Source organism: Chiroxiphia lanceolata, chromosome 14 (assembly GCF_009829145.1).
Source record: "Chiroxiphia lanceolata isolate bChiLan1 chromosome 14, bChiLan1.pri, whole genome shotgun sequence".
Classification (NCBI taxonomy): domain Eukaryota; kingdom Metazoa; phylum Chordata; class Aves; order Passeriformes; family Pipridae; genus Chiroxiphia; species Chiroxiphia lanceolata.
The window spans coordinates 15,034,499-15,053,476 of NC_045650.1; the positions used below are offsets into that span (position 1 = coordinate 15,034,499).

General features: G+C 47.9%; 1 protein-coding gene and 1 long non-coding RNA gene across 3 annotated transcripts in view; one reads left to right on the forward strand and one right to left on the reverse strand.

The window, feature by feature from the left end:
• Positions 1–351: 351 nt before the first annotated feature.
• LOC116793946 lies at positions 352–17,927 on the reverse strand. Its single transcript, XR_004359644.1, has 3 exons — positions 17,917–17,927; positions 12,734–12,739; positions 352–576 (listed from the first exon to the last, which is right to left on the reverse strand). It is a non-coding gene; the product is annotated as an uncharacterized LOC116793946 (long non-coding RNA).
• The window catches only part of CD99L2 (CD99 molecule like 2), a 32,194-nt gene continuing 29,799 nt past the window's right edge, over positions 16,584–18,978 (forward strand). The window contains exon 1 of one of the 2 annotated variants that reach the window (XM_032702202.1): positions 16,584–16,714. In XM_032702202.1, the coding sequence (XP_032558093.1) occupies positions 16,657–16,714 (58 nt within the window). In that variant the 5' untranslated portion in view covers positions 16,584–16,656. The remainder of the gene's footprint in view (positions 16,715–18,978) is intronic. The other variant, XM_032702201.1, reaches the window with a different exon arrangement.

An 18,978-nucleotide genomic window follows, 5' to 3' on the forward strand; every position in this document is an offset into this window, starting at 1 on the left:
TCACATAATCACAGCCAGAGCAAATCAGGAGTGACTTCAGTAAATCCTGTACACCTTCAGAATCAGGAACAATACTCTTTACATGTGGGTTGGAAAACATCCCTCCACACCACCTCAGTGGGCACAGCACATGCTCGCCAGTAGCACACCTTGTCTTCCTTTTCACCTTTGCAAACAGGATCAATTAACTTAAAGCCCACTTAGGAATGACTGAAGTTCCTTTGAAGAACTGGTCCATCTCCCATTGCCCTCAGTAGCTCAGGATGAAGTTACTCAAGAGTTAAAGAAGCCTCTGGGGCAACACTGGGCTGTTGCTGGGTCCTGTCCTTGCTCCAGCAGGGCTATGGTCCTTTGAGCTGCTGCCACACAAGCAAAAAGAGCACCACTGCATCTGGATGTAAAAATTTTGCAGGATGAGGATGAGAAAATAAATGAAATATTAAGATAATAAAAAGCAGTGTTCCTAGAAAGTGAGGTCTAATGGGTTCCTCTTGGTGGACTATAAATCCAGCAGGCATACGTGTCATAAAACAAAACCAAAGTTAAAGTAACCACACACGTATTAGAACAACCTTTCTCAAGGTTTTTTCCTGTATAAACCAGGTAATTGAGGGCTCAGAGTAGTGGTATGTTAGAGGCTGGGACTGTCACATCAGTGCTTCAGTGAATAACAAGTCTCTACCAAAACACCTTTCCTTGACTGTGGTGGGACAGGCTGTCAGTACCATGTTCTCCTCAGACTGGATGACCACGTGAAGTTGCAGGTGCTTTGTGCCCAACATTTCCACAGGAATGAGGGAGCCAGTGAAGGGAGCTGAAAGGGAAATAAGGAACGTACAAATTCACTGAAAGCCTTGTCAGTCGATACACAAAATGTCAAAAGGGCCTGACCCACATCTTTACTCTTCTTGTAATCATAGTACTCTGTCATACTAACATAAAACAGCCCATCCCACCCCAGACAAACACAACCAGAAGCAGGAGGGCTTTCTGGCATGGTGAGGCCGTGGGCTGGACTGTGAATACCTCTCAGCAAGAGAAAACCAGGCGTAGAGAGGGTCCCTCCAAGCATGCCACAGAAGAAACCTGTTCCAACCCATGTCACAGGTGGTGTGTGACAGGGTGGGCATGTTTTTCAGAGGTGAGGAGGGAATGTATAGGTATGGGTAAAGAACAAACATATACCTTGCCCATTTGGCATGAAAGGAGCTATAAATATTGTGACAAGTGCCTCCACGAACCCAGGACAACCTCTGACTGACTCACAACCACACACTGTCCCTTTGGGCTTCACTGAAACCATGCAGGTTGCAAGTCTCCAACTCAGTTGGCTTACTTGTCTGTTAATTCCCACTAAAAATAGTCTAGCAAAATCAGCCCTTTCCAAGGAGATACAGAGGCTGGTTCTCTGCCTCAGACTGACCTGCTGAAGCCCCAGTGTTGGTCATCACCCAGTTGAACGGTACAGTTCTCCAGCTGGATATTGTGTCCTCTGCATTGTGGTAATGCCTCCAGACCTACTCTGTGTATTAGCTTAGCCCAGCAATATTTATTTAGCAGGTAAAATTTTGATGCTGCTCCTGTAGAAATAGTTTGCAATACATTAACAAGGCCATAATATCAGTCAAAAGCATTTCTCATGTGCCCTCAAACGTCTGGTGTAAAAGAAGCAGCAGATGCCAAAGGTCACAAAGCCAATTCAGTCCTTAAGAGAAGTTAACCATTAGATAAAGCAAAAGGATGAGGGTGATCTGGGGGAACCATAAACCACTCTTTCCTCCAAGACCTTGCTCATGCTGTATATAATACATGCAAGGTTACTGCTTAAAATAATTAAATATGATCTAAGTCTGTCCAGACACAAAGAAATAAGTCATCCTTTCCCTATGGACGGGCACAAAACAAACCATGCCACAGAGCCATGCCGGGACAAGTTAAATGTTTCTTGATGGATGTGCCTGCATGAACTCCCACTGCCCACCTGGCCAAGATGGGGCTTTCAGGAAGGCTTGAAAGGATTTGGGTCACTCTTGCTTTCCATAAACCCCCTCATCCCATTGCTCCCCTCTTTGGAACAGCCACAGGCATCAGCATCCAGCTGACATCAGTCACAAAATGACAGCTCCTGTCCCCACTGCCCCGCCAGCAGCCAGGGCTCCTTCCCTAGCAAAGGGCAAAGACTTTCCTCTTGGCGATGGGGGGCTGGCAGTGCCCACTGCAGAAACCTCCCCTTGGCCTGTTTTCTTTTTGTCTCTGTTTCCCCATTCAGGAAAAAGCTTCTGTCACAACAGCTGCTGATTCATTTTCTGACTTGGTGCCGAGCGTGCCAGACATAACATTCGTTTGCTGCCAAAGTGGTAAAAACAATGACTTACCAGCTCATTTTTCTTCAGTTGATTATGTTGGGGAGGGAGATAGGAGCTTTAATTAAAATTAGATAAGGAGTAGAATAAATCCACTGAGATGCAAAGAGCAAAGCTCTGCAAGGCAAGAAAGGGGAGAGCATCCGAGGCAGTGCAGGAATAGCCATCATCAAACAAAGGAAAACAAAAGAGCCCATGGTCAGTGGTGAGGGACTCTGTGCTCTCTTGCTGCCCTTCACCAACTTCTCCTTCTCTCTACTCTTTCCACCATTCAGGTGTCAACAGCTTCCCAGATCAGTAATTCTCAGATCCACCATGATGCCTTCCAGACTGAGAGGAGAGAAGCCACCTAGGGATGGCTCCAGTTAAGGCAGAAAAATATACTGGTCTTTGATCCTTTCCATCTTTCTTCCCTGATTTTTTTTCCTGTGATGTAGTCCTGCCATCAACATTTATTTACATCTTGGAACATTGACTGATGATTTCCCCAGTAGACGGAATCCACATCCAACCCACACTGTGGAGGTGTTCAGGGCAGTGGTGACTGGATTTTGGCTTGTCTGTTATATGTTAGAGACAAAAGAGCCAAGTCTGGATCCAGTGAGTGAAGTCTGACCTGTTAGACTGTCCAACATTTTTTCATTTGACAGGGTGCTTTGGACACATGGGAATTAAGCTGATCCATATTCCCTGACCTCAGTCATATTCCACAGGCTGTATTTTGAAACAGCTCACCTGGTCACTAACTCTCATGGCAAACATCCAAGGGAAGTTTAGATGCCAAGAAAACAATGGCACAAAGAAGCCTGACCACAGTACTGTCTTACTGATGTAAGTAAAAAAAGCTGTTGTCCTCCTCCAAGTGATTCATTTCCATGGGGTTTGTCTCAGTTGGAAAGGAATGAAAGTCAATCAGTGCAAGGACATGCAAAAGAGTCATGGTAACCAGTGTCAGGGTGAGGACCAGCTGTGGAAGAACTATCCAAAGCCATTATCCCAACATTTACCATCATCATCACATCTGGTGATAAAGAAAAGGCTAAATCATTCAGAGCACCAGAGGCTACAAAACATTTTTAAGGCAGCTGAGGACCAATCATTCCACAGGTCTCTGACTGTGTGGAATGGTCACATTCTATGATTCAAACCAAGGACTCATCAAGGACTACTTATCTAATGCCCAGTAACCACTCCAATCATATGAGGAGGAAAAGCCTTACCTTTGTACTTAGGAAGCTTTTGCATTCTTTGCTTTAAATGGTTGTTTCCTTTCTTTATTTGACGGGAATACAAAGAATGGCTATTTGGGAATACAAAACCCAAGATCAAAAAGTCATTCATGTTCACCAGAGAACATGAAATAGACACTAGAGAAGCTATTTAAAAGGAAGGAAGGATTTTCAAGAATACCAAGTGAGGCACCCAGTTACCACCAACAAGCCACTGAAAAAGCTGTCCACCTTCTTGGAATATTTTTGGAAATCCACCTCATTATGTCAACTTCCCTTCAGAACCCAAAGGGAGTATTTTCACCACCATACTCTCACAGAACAGGGACAAAGGTATTTAAGAGATCTCTTATGTTCTCTGCTCTTATCTCTGCTACACAACTAAACTACTCTTTGCTTGACTTGTCTACCTGCATCACTTTGCAAGGTGTGATGTACACACTGGCCCTTGGATGATATGGCTAAATTACAGCAATATAGCAAAATATAAGTATTTAAGAAAATCACCAATTCAATCAACCATGTTACAAGAACACCCACCAAGAAAGATGTCTCCCTCCTGTTACCTTTTGCTGATTCAGATCCCACAGAATGCAATGCTGCACTGCAGAGCAATGCTCAGGTTGTGGATCAACATATCTGACCATACAGAGACACCCTGCCCTCCTTGGCTTCAGTTGGACCTGTAGTTTCTCAGCACCTTTGCAAATTAAGTCCAGAAACTAACACATTAAATTGTATTGCTGTATAAGGACCTTCATTTCCAGTCTTTCATCAGCAGGAATGATATTGCCATTCTATACACCAGACCTGTTTTTGTAATACTATGGTTCATCAGAAGTTTTTATGTTAATACCGAATCAGAAATAATACACATGTGATTCATAATAATCTAACTGAATAGCTGCACTGAATGCATTGTAAGAAATTTTGGTTAGGAAAGAAACTCATTAAAGAAATAGTGACTACTATTATCCCACTGCATATATTGTTCTACTGGAAAGTTTCCTTGAGTAGTTTCTTTAATTAGCAATTTGATATTTTGAAATAGTGTGATCTCCACCACATACAATTTGTAACACAGACTTGGCTGGCAATACAAAGGAAAACAAGCAATCTTTTCAGAGTTTGCATCTCTAGGGTATATCTTGTCATTTGCTGCTGTATATATGTGTATAACACAGTGACACTGTTCTTGTGGGAATTTGATTCTTAAAAGTTACATAGATAAAGAGCTTTTTTATTGGAAAGGAATATATTGTCTTTTTCTTTTTTCTTTTTTTTTTTTTTTAAATCCACATAAAAATATTTGCATAACTTTGGGCTATTCAAATAGAAGATGTTGACCCCAGCTGTGTTCTAGTGAATGAATCATTTATGTAGGAGCTCATTGCACAGAACGTATGGTATTTTATCTTTGCTGGTTTTCTGCCAAATACAGTCTGTAACAATTTTTCCCCTTTGCCACATTTACTGCTTGATATCCTTTAAAATATACCAGCTCCAAGTGTGAGAAAGCAAAACAGATTCTGGCTCGGTCTGGCTGAGAGTTGTTTGTATGGATACCCTTGTGCTGGCACTGAGTTGTCCTTGTTTTTGGAGAACCAGATCTGGGAATCTCCTTGCATTGACTGCTTTTAATCAACATTGATTCAAAGTTAATTTAAACCTGCAGGGAACTGCAGAAGCCCAGGAGCAAGGGAAAACAGGGATCCTCTTCATATACAACATAGGAGTTGCCCCAGTGTAGAGTGACAAAATTCCACAGCCTCGAACATCTTAAGCTCTGCATCCGCAGGGAAAGCCTGGAGTAAGGGAGGATGTTTCTGCACAGCTCTGCTCAGTTACAACTATCCTCCAGGTATCACTTAAGTGGTATTTGGGCAAGACATATATCTAGCCAGAAGGGCAGGGAACAAGATTATTTCATTAAGTGACTGAGGCACTGCATGGCCAAAGCCACTATTACACCGGGTTTTGATTTGAAACGGTAAGCAAGAGGTCAGACTCTCTCAACAGTGATCTCCCAGGGGAGAAGAGATAAGGTAGAGTGCTTAGATTTCTACACTCCCACATGAGTAGATAAGGTCTGAATGAGCAGCCTCATCCGTAGGCTGCTTCCCTAAGCGTTTTTCATAGCTTACGCTGGAAACCCTCATACCTCTCTGCATTCAATCACATAATTACGGTTTCCACGAGAAATTCAGAGCAGGATCTCCTCCCACAAAATTTCCTCTCACCTGCACTCCTTTCATCACCGGAGATGACTGTTTGTCAGCACTACCTCTACTGCTGAGAGAGTTCACATGCAGCTCAATTTAGCAGCTGAGGGAGGCAAGCACCCCACGTGCAAGCTTCCCAAATGTGCACCCGTGTTTGTGTGGCATGAGCATCTCCACGAGGAACTGTTCATTCAGGACACACCTGCAACCTCGCTCCCTGCTAAGCAAGGAACTACTTTTACAACAGACAACCTCCATCATCTGGAGGTTACCTTCCAGTTTCCCAGGAAAGCCTTGCTCAGATGGAGATATTGCATGTGGGACGCAGCCCCATTAATCTCTGCCACCCCAGCTTCCTCCTGCCTGAGCTGTTCCCCGTCATAGGAGGCTCCCTCTTCATTACACCCTTCCTCCCACGTGCAACAGGAACATAATAGCCCAGTTAAACCTGACCCTGGGTAAACACTGAACACAGACAACACACTGCTCTGAAAGTCACCAGTTAATTCATCTTTCAGAAGCAGATTATTTCTGATGTGGAATGTTTGCTCCCATGCCCTCAAAACAGCAAGCTGGGGTGTATCATAACTCTGCAAGAAAGTTCTTCCTGAGAGAGTCACCCAAGAACTTGCACTGACACTGATGCCAGTGTTCCAGGCAGAGTTGAAAGTGCTGCTGTAATTACAGGTGACTGTTGTATAAACTCCAGTTTTGGTTGCTCGTAACCTCATGTATAATTAATTGTTTTGGTTGAAAACTTCTCCAGCTGGATTTGGCCTTGGGCTAAACTCTTTCGTTTTGGCTGAAATGGCTTGAGTCTTTCCCAAGAATATGTTTAATGAAAAAAACTCCTTTGCCCCTGTTAAAAGGATCTTTTCGTAATTTACTGAAACGTTCTCACATCTCCATGCTTCTAAAAGCAATACCTTGAAATACTGGCAGACTTGACTGCTGTGAAACACGTCTCTTCATATTCTCAGGGTGAAAAAAGGATCACAATTTGGCTGTTTTCAGCCTCAGACATATATATATCCATATAATTGACTACCCTCAGTGCTGAGCAAGCTTGGTTCCCCCACTGTGCCAGACACACTGGTGAGGCAACACACAGCATCCAACAGTGACCAAGGATGCTCCTGAGGCTACAGGGTGTGGTGGGGCTTTCACTGCAAACTTTTGTTGCCCTTTGGTTTTGTGCCCTTTGGTTGCAGGGTCTCTGAGGTACCAGGCCAGAAGAGAGCTGGGAGGCAGGTCAAGCTGAGCGAGACACAGACACTACATCTCAGTGAACACTGGAGAAGCAGCTACTGAAAAGAGCCTGTGATCAGCCTGGCTACAGAGCAAGGTCTGACCTGCAGACAAAGAACACAACCCTGAATGCACAGGGAGCAGCAAAGACAAGTCAAAATGTTCAGAAGTAGTTTAATAAATAGCTTCTGGCTACTCTGAAAACAGACAGAGGTATCTCTACAGACGCCTACTCTACAGAGACAGAGGTGGAGAAAATCAGTATGTGAACACTCATTAACAAGAGCACAGCACAATGCAAGGGGCCTGAATACAATCTGCATGAACAACCTAAAGTTTCCTTCTTCTGAAATATCTGAACTTGAAACCTTATGACAGGCTAAAGATGTTGTACCCACTTTCAGAGGGGGCCAGCTTTGTCTGGCCATGCCGAAAACAGGCAGAAAGCACATCTCACTGCAGAGAACAAACCCCAGCAACATGGGAAGTCCTGAAATATATGAATAGAAAAGTGAAAACTACTTCATTAAAATCTTTACAAGTGCAATAGAGTCCAGAGATGTCATTAGGAAAAAGAAACTCCAGCACTCATCTGCCTCTGAGCTAACTGGGAGAGCAAAATGGGCCCGCTCCAAACGAGAAATTAAAACACTTACAGACAGTTCTTACTACTCTGTGAACACGAGTCAATACAAGTGAAAATGGTGCACAGATGGGCCAGCACAGAAGCAACAGAAGTGCCGTGATATTTACAAGGGGAAAAAAAAATCTTCCCTTACAAGTGTAAATATACCAGAGAAATCATCCGCTCGCAGCACAAACCGGGCTTTGATGTAGCAAACACTCCCACCAGGGACAGCACTGGCTCCGCCGGGAGGAGCAGGGATGGTAGACATTGCATCTGGAAGACAGTAGGCTCAAAGCACTGAGCTCTTCCACGGAGTCACAACACACACAAACACGCCAGATGACACGGACCATTTTATAATCTTCATGCACCCAGCAGCAAGGGGCCAAGCACCATCCCCGGCCACGGGAAGATGCGAAGAAGGAAAGAACTGTGGTGAGTGTTGGCTCTAACAGCTGGAAACAGTACTGTGAGAGCCCCACCAGCCTGGGCTCTGATGCACACAGCCTGTGCACCTCAGCCCAATCCAGCTTAAAGACTCATGAATCCGTGTTCTGCACAGAGCCAATAAGTGGCACCTGAAGTACTGTGTCCAGCTCTGGGGTCCTCAGCACAGGAAGGACCTGCAGGAGCAGGACCAGAGGAGGGCCACGAAGATAATCAGAGGGACAGAACACCTCTCCTACAAAGACAGGATGAGAAAGTTGGGGTTGTTCTGCCTGGAGAAGAGAAGGATCCAGGGAGACCTTAGAGCACCTTCCAGTGCCTAAAGGGGCTAGAAGAAAGATGGGGACAAACTTTTTAGCAGGGGCTGTTGCGATAGGACAAGGGGTAAAGGTTTTAACTGAAAAAGAGCTGATTTCCTCAACTGTAAGGAAAAAGTTTTCTCACAATGAGGGTGGTGAAACAGTGGCACAGGTTGCCCAGACAGGTGGTAGATGCCCCATCCCTGGAGACATTCAAGGTCAGGTTGGATAGGACTCAGACTTTGAGACACTTGATCTAGTTGAAGGTGCCCCTGCTCAGTGCAAGGGGATTGGACTAGATAACCTTTAAAAGGTCCCTTCCAGCCTAAACCATTCTATGTTTTTGGGGTCCTTCAGCCTCTCCCAGAGCAACAATAACACACAGGGTCTCTTTCTCCAGCCTCTCACAGGTCACCCCATCAGTGCAAGCTGCTCAGTTCACAGCACGGCCACGAGGCTGAGCTTTCTGGACTAATTACATTTCTCCCCACATGTCTTCCCCTCACCTGTAAAACTGCAATAACAATATTTACACTTCTGCAGTTGGCTCAAGATGCGGGAATGAAAACTTAATTATCATCAGTGCTATTTACCTGTGAGGAACAGCTCATGGCTTGACCACGGTGGGAATGAACGGAGCCTAAGGAGCCAGTGGGGCTCCCAGTGTGGAGCCACAGGAGACAGCACAAATCTCATCCCAGCACTAAAAAGGTCTGGCAGCTTTGAATGGGAAGAAACAGCTTCCCCATCACTTATGAACCTGCTTACAGTGAGTTATCACAGAATTTCATAATGGGTTTCCAAGCAGGTCAAGCAAACTCCTACCCATTCAGCTGCTCTGACCGCTGACTCCGCAGTGACACATGTACTTGTGATCTACAGGAAAACCATTTTTAAACAATAAATCCGGCTTTCCAAACCTCTCTCCTCCCCTGGGTCCCTCTAACAACTTTTGTGGGTTTGTGCTACATTGTCTCACTCTCCAAGACCTTTTTTTCCCCCAGTGTTGTGTGAAAGACCCGAGCACAGCAGGAGAAATTAATTAACTGAGCAGACAGCAATTCTGCCATCAAATGAACAAAATGAAAGAGTAACAGAGACTTACACTTATAGTCACCCCTAAGTGTTTCACATGACAACAGCAGGGAAAACACAGTCCAGACTGTTGTTTTAATGTTGATAATATTCCAAAATCCGCAGCGCTTACCAATTTCTCAGTGGAAATAAAACCTTTGACATCAGTGGGAATTCTGTCTGGGCATGAAAGTTGGTTGTTACATTATGATCCAGCAATAAGAGTCTGTTTTGATTGTAAGATCTTTAGCACCATTCCTTTCTAAGCCTGCCCAGAGCACCTGGGCTGACAAGCAGAGGACAAAACTTCAGTCAAATTGTGTTAGACCCGAATACATCCGTGCGCTCACATGCTTTCTGCCAAGGCTTGTGCTAGCAAAGGATTGATTCTGTTCTCCACTAAGGGCAGAGTTTATACTTTGCTATCACCTCCTGGCAGCTGGAGGGCTGCCCGATGTGTCAGCCTGCTCTGCTGGAGAGCGTTGACTGTTTGCATCTCAGCGGGTTTGTTATTGCCACGTGCATCCCGCCCCGACACAGACCGGGACTGGACAGAACAAGCCTGGTAATTTCCCCCAAAACTGTGAAGATGTTAAAGAATATGGGAGGAGAGAAGGGGGGGGAAGGAAAGTGTTCTGATGACAGCAACAGCAAGAGGGAAAAGAGTTAAAATGAAGACAGGAACAAAATCCAAAGCTACACGGTGTAAGACAGCATCACTTCAGGCATATGTCAAAATAGTGTCAGATTTTTCTCTGTTCATTAAGTCAGCAGTTAAACACCCACCAGCTCTGCTTTTTGTTAGCCCTGGGGTTTTACTACACCTGGAGATCCACTCTATGGTATCAGCAGTAGAAACAATAGGGTTTGTCAGCAAGTAACTTCTTTCAAGAACAGGTTGAGTGACCCCTTCCACTCATGTCACCGTAAGGGCCACCAGCAGAGGTCAGGTCACATACTCCTTAGGGTGGAGACCAGCCCAAGCACAACAAAAACCATGGAAAAAGGGCCTGAATTTTATAGATTTTTCCTAATTTTACGTCACACATAACAGCACTTAATATACGGCCCCAGATTTTGATAAAAAGAAAATTATCCCCATAATACTAAGTTAAAAACATCAAATTCATATCTATCCAGCTAACGTGGTAGAGATCACCAGCCTGTGGTGAGCCTGAATGGTCCCAACAAGTGAACATCTGTGCACTGGTCTGAGAAGAACTTGCCCATCTCCAGCACTTGGGGTTGGGTTGTTAACTCTCTCACATTTACAGAAGAGTCACAGAGAAAAAAAAGACATATGAGCACTTTTTGATAGGGTTTTGAACCTGTAATAACATTTCATATAAAATCACTGCCCAATTACAAAATGTTATGACACGGTTAAAGGAAACCAAACAAACAATCTACACACAATAACTTAAGAATAATCCCAAACTTCTTGAGTTTTATAAGCGTTAGTTTCCTTTTTTGTATATAACTTCTGTTATACTTAATGGAACTTTTCCATTACAGGTAGAAGGATGAGTAAATAAGCAAACCCTTATTTACAAAAGAGGAATAACATTGTCCAAGAGAGACATTAGATTGAGAGGATGGTAATTTCCTAGGACTGTATTTAGATGAAAGAGTCTGGGTTTTTTAGTGGTTTTGGCCTCAAAAGCCTTCCCAAAGGACACGTACAATTTAGCTGCGCTAAAAGTCTCCTCTAGGTTTAGAAGCCAAGAAGACAGTCATCTCTCTTCTCCAAGAGCCAGCATCCAGAATTTGGCAACAAACACACTTTCCTCCCAAGCAGTATCAGCCCTGAGTCACACCTGCTCTTTGCCATTATACCAGCCCAGCCACATAGATCACCCCTGTCCAGCCTGAGGGAAAACATCCCAAGCAGACACCTTGATTGCCCTGACACTACCTGTTCTGCACTCCAATTTCCACACTTCTCAATCTGAATAAGGCTGCTTTTTATGCACTGTTTTATTACTGCAGGTAATACTGCACACTGTCAGCAACAGGAACAAAGATTTTGGTGAAAGCAAGTTTGTTTGTCTGAGGGTTTGGTTTTTTTTCCTGTAAAAAAAAAAATTCTCCCCATTTGTAACTGTGCACATTCCCCGCCAGCCCTCACCTCAGTCAGCCAAAAATCACATGAGGTCTTTCTGAAAAACTAAGTTCTGTGCAACAAAGTTATTAACTGCTGGGAAAGGCAGGAAAGCTTTTTTACAGCTGTTCATTGATCCACTGAACCTCACCTTACACTCTGCCTTTTGGATCTTGCAGACTTCTGGAGCAGGCTGAGTGAAAACAAAAACCTTGGCCAGAGCAGTTATGCTGCTTCTTGAGACATGTTTTTTTTGGGTTCAGACCTCAGATTCTCAGCCAGCAACTTCTGTCCCTGGTGGAAAATTAAAAAAAAAACACAAAAAAAACCCCCAAAAAACCACCACACAAAAAAAAAAACCCACCAGGTTTTTCTGCTTTTCAGGAATCCAGAGAACAAATATGAGTTTCTAAGGCATTTGCAAAAGATGCAAATTGACCCCAATGCCCCAGCGTCATTCCATCCAAGATAGGAGTTATTCTGATAAAATATTTTAAGTCCCAACCATCTCTGCCTGCAAGTCCTGGCATCAGAAGGGCAGAGCAGCACCCAGCTCTGAGTGTGCTCCCAGCCACACAGTGCTGGGAAGTGGGAGAGGAGCAGCCTGGCTGTGCCAGCTCCCATTCGGCACCAGGGCCCTCCTGGCTCCCTGCAAGGCACATCCCTGTGCACACACAAGTCATGTCCCCACAAAAGGAGAGAGCCTGGTCCACCTGATGCTGAAGTCCCCATCACCAATGTTTGAGTGTCCACAACCCTTGGAAATCTCTTACGTGGACACAACAGCTTGTGCCAGTTACTCCGGTTTCAAATGGGCACACGTTAGCCTTGGTTTAGGCAATTGGCTGTCATCCTGCAATGAGCAAGGCCAGAATTAATTTTCTCTATTTAATTTATGATTGAATAGTTTTATTCTAAAACTGCACATGGATGCTTGGGGACCAGCAGGTGGATTTCATTGGCACATAAACCATACACAAGCAGTCCTGTTCGCGTTCCTGTATGCTCGCACAGGAGCACACCATTCCTCACACTCAGCCTGCTGCTTATCTTCCTTTCCTCTTTCCCTTCTAAATGGCACAGACAGCTGATGAAGAGCCAGGCACTCACCTTGACCCAGACTCGAAGCTCCATCAGACTTTCACAGCAGGAACAGCGAGGTCTGAAACGAGAGGAAATGCTTGGCAGGTGCTCCCAGGGGACTGGCCAAAAATAAATGCACTCTCCAGTTAATTTCCATTTGAGTACTACTAACATTTCTCCCTTAAGAGTGCCACTAAAGCATTTGATTTATACAAGGCGAGGCAGTCCTGTATTTGTTTGCAGTCACAGTGGCAGATCCAGCACACAACAGGCAACATTCAGAACCATTTTAACCACCTGTGTAAGGCGTCCGTGCTCCCCATACAGACAAGGGATCTTTTAGGGTGTGATTCGCTGCAATTAGGAACCTACCTCTCACCTTTGATTATAGCAGGAGTCTAGACATCTAATGTTGGCTGAGAAGTGACAGACTTAAAATAAGCTTGTACAAATATTCCCCAGTGCATCGGTTCCGCAAGGAACCAGACCGGAGGCTCTGTGGGAAGAGGGTTATATAGCGAGTAGTGCTCGGCACTTGGCAGCGGTGAGCAGCAGGTGAGTCTGTTTACAGGGAGCTCTACTCAGGCGTGACTTGCACAAGGCAAGGCACCGCAGCCAGCACAGAGCGCTGCGGGCTGGGGGGAACCGAGCCCCGAAACCGCTTCCCTCCGCTCAGCTGCTGGCGCTGAAGGAGGAAAGTCTGCTGGATCTCAGCTCTGGCGCAGGACCAGAGCCGGCAGCATGGCGACCCGCCAGCCCATTGCCCAGGAAAACACTCCTTCCTTCTCCACGGTGATGAAGCTGTGACAGAAGAGCCGGGGAATATCCCCGAGTCCAGTAGCCGCGGGCTACCGAGTGATGCAGACTGAGGGCTGCTTGTAGCTCTGCCATCTCATGCTGCTGCTTGCCTTTTTTTTTTTAAAGGAACCACTTGGATCATAACTTTAATCAGGACTTTAGAAAACGAGGCATCTAGAAAATTTGGCCAGATGCATTCTAGCTTCATAAAGGAATTTAAAAGACCCCCAAATTTGCAATTTTTTTACTTAAAAAATAATTGTATCTGGGAACAGGGCTATAAAACAATACCTCAGGCAGGAGACAGTCACAGGTGGAAACGTAATTCAGCCTCTGAAATTGCTCACTTTAAATGGTGTATTTTTGTTTTCCAGTTAACTGTGTGGTAAGGCTGTACATTGCTACATGACAGCTCGTTCTGCTTTTAAAACAGCAGCACTTCAGTAGCAGCTAAATTGATGCTTTTTATGTGTCCATCACTTACCGAGGGTAATTGATTAGTGCCTGCAAGGGGTTCTGAGATCTAACGGTTTACATGTTCTGAGCCTGCTAAATTATTTGAATAGATTTAGGAAGAAAAAGATTCTAAATCAGATTTTTTGTGTGACCCAGCATTACCTTTCCTAATCAGTGTTTCTCCTGCCCATATATTTTGCTCGGATAGACAAAAGTGTGCTAAGCCGAGGGAGCAGACGTTCAAAGGCAGCAAAAAGAATCAAGCATGATACCTGTTAAAATATAATGGGAAGTGAGTATATTTTCCCACGGAAAGTTTCTCTGATGGCTGTTTATTCCACTTTTTAAGGTTACAGCTTTAATCTATCTCAAGAGAAGAAAATGGAAAGGTCACAGCTCCGTGGAGCTTGGAGGAAAGCGATCCAACAGAAAGGCAGCAGTGCAGCCTTGGGCAACATGTTCGAGGCTCCAGCCTCCCAACACATCCTCTGTGGTAAAACTGGAAGCATTTAAGCCTCGGCTGCCTTAAACACCGCCCGAACCAAGAATAGCCCGGGCTCCTGGGCACAGGTCAGGCGATGCTGAGTCACTTGCTGGCCAGGCCCCAGGCTCTCCAGCTGCCTCGGGCTCGGCCTCCCTTAAAGACACAACTTGTGCCTGCTGCACACAGCCCCAGCTGGGCACGACCAGCCAGGGATGGCATCCTTGGATGTCGGGAAGTTTATAGACAGATGCATTATTCCAATATGAATTCCTGGTTCGTACCGCCCTATTTCTCTCCAGCTTCAGAGCTCAGCACTGCCGCTGCCTTCCTGCCCATTCAGTGCTACATTCACACATCTCTTTGTAATTATGAATCAACTCACAGGCAGCGGTGCGCAGCCCGGGCTCACACAGAATGGCAAACAATGTACTGTCACGGGTTGCATCAGCTGCACGATGCTCTCTCATGCCTTCAGGCTTGCTAAAGCTGATCCAACGCTAATATAATAATAGCCTTTTTACCCGCCTCCTCCCCCAACAATTACCAGAGGCTTGGAAAGCCATTGAAATGCAAATAGCACATGGAGAGGTTATTGGGGAACCAGGCTGGGAAGGTACAAATGGTGTCCTGCTAGTTTCCTTTAATTTGACTCGAACGGGACTGTAATCCCGAGTTTCTCTTTGTGTAAACAGGGAGAGAGCCAATATTGTGAATGTGCAAATATCCTTGTGCAGCAGCTGAACTTCAACTTCTCCAGTATCGCTTCTCTATATCTGGGATCCCTGTAACTCCCCTTAGTTGCTGCAGCAGCAGAGAGAATTGCACAGCACAGAAGCATTTGCAGCTGCGATGGCACGACACGAGCGTGCCCAGCTACATTAACTCACCGAAACCCACACCCAGACCTTCCCCCCGGAACGCTGGTGGAAGGCAAGGCACTGGGGAGCCTGCAGTTTGCTGTGTGGCCATAGAGGAAAGTCAGCATTACAGCATCCCTCCCCCTGTTATCCCACCGCATGCTCCGACCCAGGCACTTCTAAGGGGGACACTAACTCCCCTGTGGCTGGAGCAGCAGGGCGCAGCGCTGTCTCTCAGCTGCTGTGAGGTGGCGTGGGACTGGGATAACCCAGACACTTCTTCAGGCTCTCAGTCCCCACTAAAGTTTCAGGAATTCCTCCACAAATAGGCTGTATCCTCACCCCCTCTTCTGTAGCAAAACAACCTATAAGTACCACAAAGAAGATATTTACCGTGCTATTAAAAAATTCCCTACCCCAGTTCAAAACATGTATAGAGAAGAGGGTCCAACACTTGGTGCACAAGGGGCAGCTTGTTTGCTTTGGCGAAGAGTCGGCTGAAGGAAGGTCTAATGGCAGTTTACAGCTACTCAAGGGCAGGTATTGAGATGAGAGAGTCAACACAGCTGGGGGTGATGGTCAGTGGGAGGGGCAGACTGGACCCAGGAGAATCTTCCTCACAAGGCAGTGGGGCAGCACGGCCGTTGGTCACCCAGGGAGGTGGGGCAGCGTTCAGAGGTTTTCGATTGATGTAACCTGGTCTCCGCGGGTCCCGCTCCGAGGGGGCCTTTGGGCTGGAGACCTCCAGAGGTCGCTTCCAGCCAACAATTCCATGGCTACGTAACCTCCACGTTAAACACTTGGCATTAAAGGGTGAAACTGCAACAGCTCCTTCCCCCGTATTTTCCCTGGAGCGGCGCAGAGCACACGCGCAGGCACCATCGCTCCATCCCTGCACCTCTGCCACTGCCCAGCTGGAACACGCGGCTCCCGCAGCTCCGGGGTCCCGCCCACGGGCACACGCGGCTCCCTAAACCCCGGGGGTGCTGCCGCCGGTCCCCCGCCGCCCATCACATCCCGGCAGCAGCAGCAGTCCCAACCCCAACCCCTCCCTGGTTCCCTGCGCGTCTTCCCATCGCTATCTGCCGCGCGGAGCCTCCCCACTGGGATGAGCAGATGCGGAGCAGCCCCGCACACGCCCGGCCGGAGGGTGCGCGTTTTCCCCGCGAGGGGAAGAGGCGGGCGGGTGCCGGGGCACAGCGATCCGCCGGGGGGGCCGCGGGGACTCCGCGGAGTCTCCCCCTCGCCGTGGCGGGGCCGGCGGGAGGAGCGGGGGGCGGCGGCGCCGAACGCCCGCCCATCCCCGGCGCGTCCCGCCCCGGCGGAGTCGGGAGCCGAGCCCGCGGCAGACGCAGCCCCGCCGCGCCATGGCCGGCCGCCGCCTCCTGGGGCTGCTCCTGGCCCTGTCCGCGCTGCTGGGCGCAGGTAGGGCACGGCCCGGCCGCGGGCACCGCGGGGCGGCGGCGGGAGGGGGCGGCCCGGGGGGAAGGGGGGCCCCGGGGGGCGCGGCGCGGGTGGTTTGCGCATGATCGCGGCGTCGGGCCCGGCCCAGGCCCGGCGGACCCCCCGCCCCCCGCCCGGGGCACCCCCGCGGGATGAACCCCGGGGGGACGCGGGGGTCGCACACACGCACTCACACCCCCGTCCCCGCCGCGGGGGCTTCTCGCGGGGGATGCTTTCCCCGGCAGCGCGCAGCCTCCCCCCGGGGGTCGCACGGGGCCGCGGAGATGCGCCCCGAGGAGGGTCCTCGGCTGGGAGGATGCACCCCCGGGGGATCGCCCCGGGTAGGGGGTCTGCACCCCCCGGGCCCCGCCCTGCGCCCTGCACCCCGACTCCGCAGCGGATGGCGGGGTGCCAGCCTGTGCATGGGGCCGGGCCACAGACGATCCTTGTCCCCTCTCCTTCTCCCGACCCCCACCCTGGGCTCTGCCCGCCCCCGCCGCCCCTGCCTCTGTCCCCCCTGCTCGCCATGGGGCCGGTCCCGCACCGGTACCCACAGGTAGGGCGGCTCCAGCCCGGCGTTATGTGTCAGTGATGATGACGAACACATCTCGGAGCGCAGCGTCTGCCTCCGGGTGACAGTGTCACAGCGGTGCTTAGAATGTGCGATGCTGCAGGTGTAAAGCGCTGGAGCAGCCTGGGGCTCAGCTAATCCCAAGCAGAGGGATTCGTGGAGTCATGGGGAAAGGAGTTTGGGTCTGTCTCTGTGCTCACTGAGCTGTTGGATTAGCGGATTCTCTGTGTGACCCAAATTTGTCGGGCCACTGGTTGTATCCTCACTCTTTTTTAGTCCCACTGTTATTTCTGCAGATCAGAATAGCCTAACCCAGAAATCAGTCCCAGCTGAACAGCAACTAGGAAGATAGGGGAAAAAATACCCTTTATTTTCGGGGGGGAGGGAGGAGGGCGAGGGAGGAATTAAAATCAATGCAAAGCTCACCACAACTCTTTGTTTCCTTAAAAAAAAAAAAGGTACTCTTAAAAAGCTGTTTGTGTGAATAAAAAAAAAAAAGGCCCTTTTAAAGGTTATTCAGAGAAAATAGGAGGCAGTTATGTAAAAGGCCTCGGGAAAGTTTTTCTAAAAAAGACCCCTGCTATTAGCCTGGAGGAACCTGGCAAACATAGACTGGTTAGAGGGTATCATCAAAGTGAATAGTGAACTGAACCCCAAACAGCTTTTGCTGGACTGTTGGACTAGATTAGGTTTTCCATGAGTCAGTCTGGAATTAGTCTCAGTTTGTGTTCGGTACTTACCTGCTCGTGCACCTGGAAAGGTAACAGCTTGGTACAGAGTTGCTTATGCTGACCAGATTAGCGGCTGCATTTTTAATTGGTGGATATCAGATTGACAGGCTGAGTTTAGACTCTGCATAAAGTCCTGATTTTATGTTAAAATAGTAAAAAAATCTGCTTAGTCAACACTAAAGCTATTTGCATTCTCTGCTCTTTGCAATGTGGGCAAACAAAAATGCTGTTCTGTTTCATTTTGGAGCTCTGGGCTGCAGGTTCCAGCTCTTAAATATCCTTGGCTGTGTTTGTATCAAAATGAATTTCACTGAAACGTCCATAAATCATTCCTGCCAGCGTGAGGCTTCACAGGTGATTGAACAACATTAAGTTCGTCTCCTCTCTGAGCTGCTTTAAATTGCCTCTCCATGGCAATCACTGTATAAGGGTAAGCAGGCTCTGGGCTTGCCACCACTCCTGTGCAGAGCCCTGCCGACACGGGACACACGGAACAGAGAGGCTGGTGCATGGCTTCAGTCTTTCCACGTGGTCTCTGCTTCCTCCCCCGGTGTGTTGGTATCCGGGTAGTGGCTCTCCCAACTCGTGTGTGGGTGCTTGCTCCTCCCTCTGTCTCTCTCCCAGACGTGTTGGAGCAGCTTTGCAGCTCCCTATCAGAGACTTGGGAGCCCTTCCCCACCTGAGCACTCAAGTGGCCTTTCAGGTACCAGTCCAGACTCCTTGCCATCATCCTGTACCCATGGGAAAAAACCAGGTGGTGGGAAGGCAGTGGGTTTCTGAGGCAGGGCTTTGTATCCCAGCTCCTCAGTACAGCATCAGTAGAGATCACACTTCTTCATAGCCTCTATTCCCTGGCTTTTCTTTTGGCTGCTTGTCCTGAAACAGTTGCTCCAGCACTGCCCAAGGTGGGTGGTGGGCAGCCCAGTGTCTTTCAAGCTTGAATG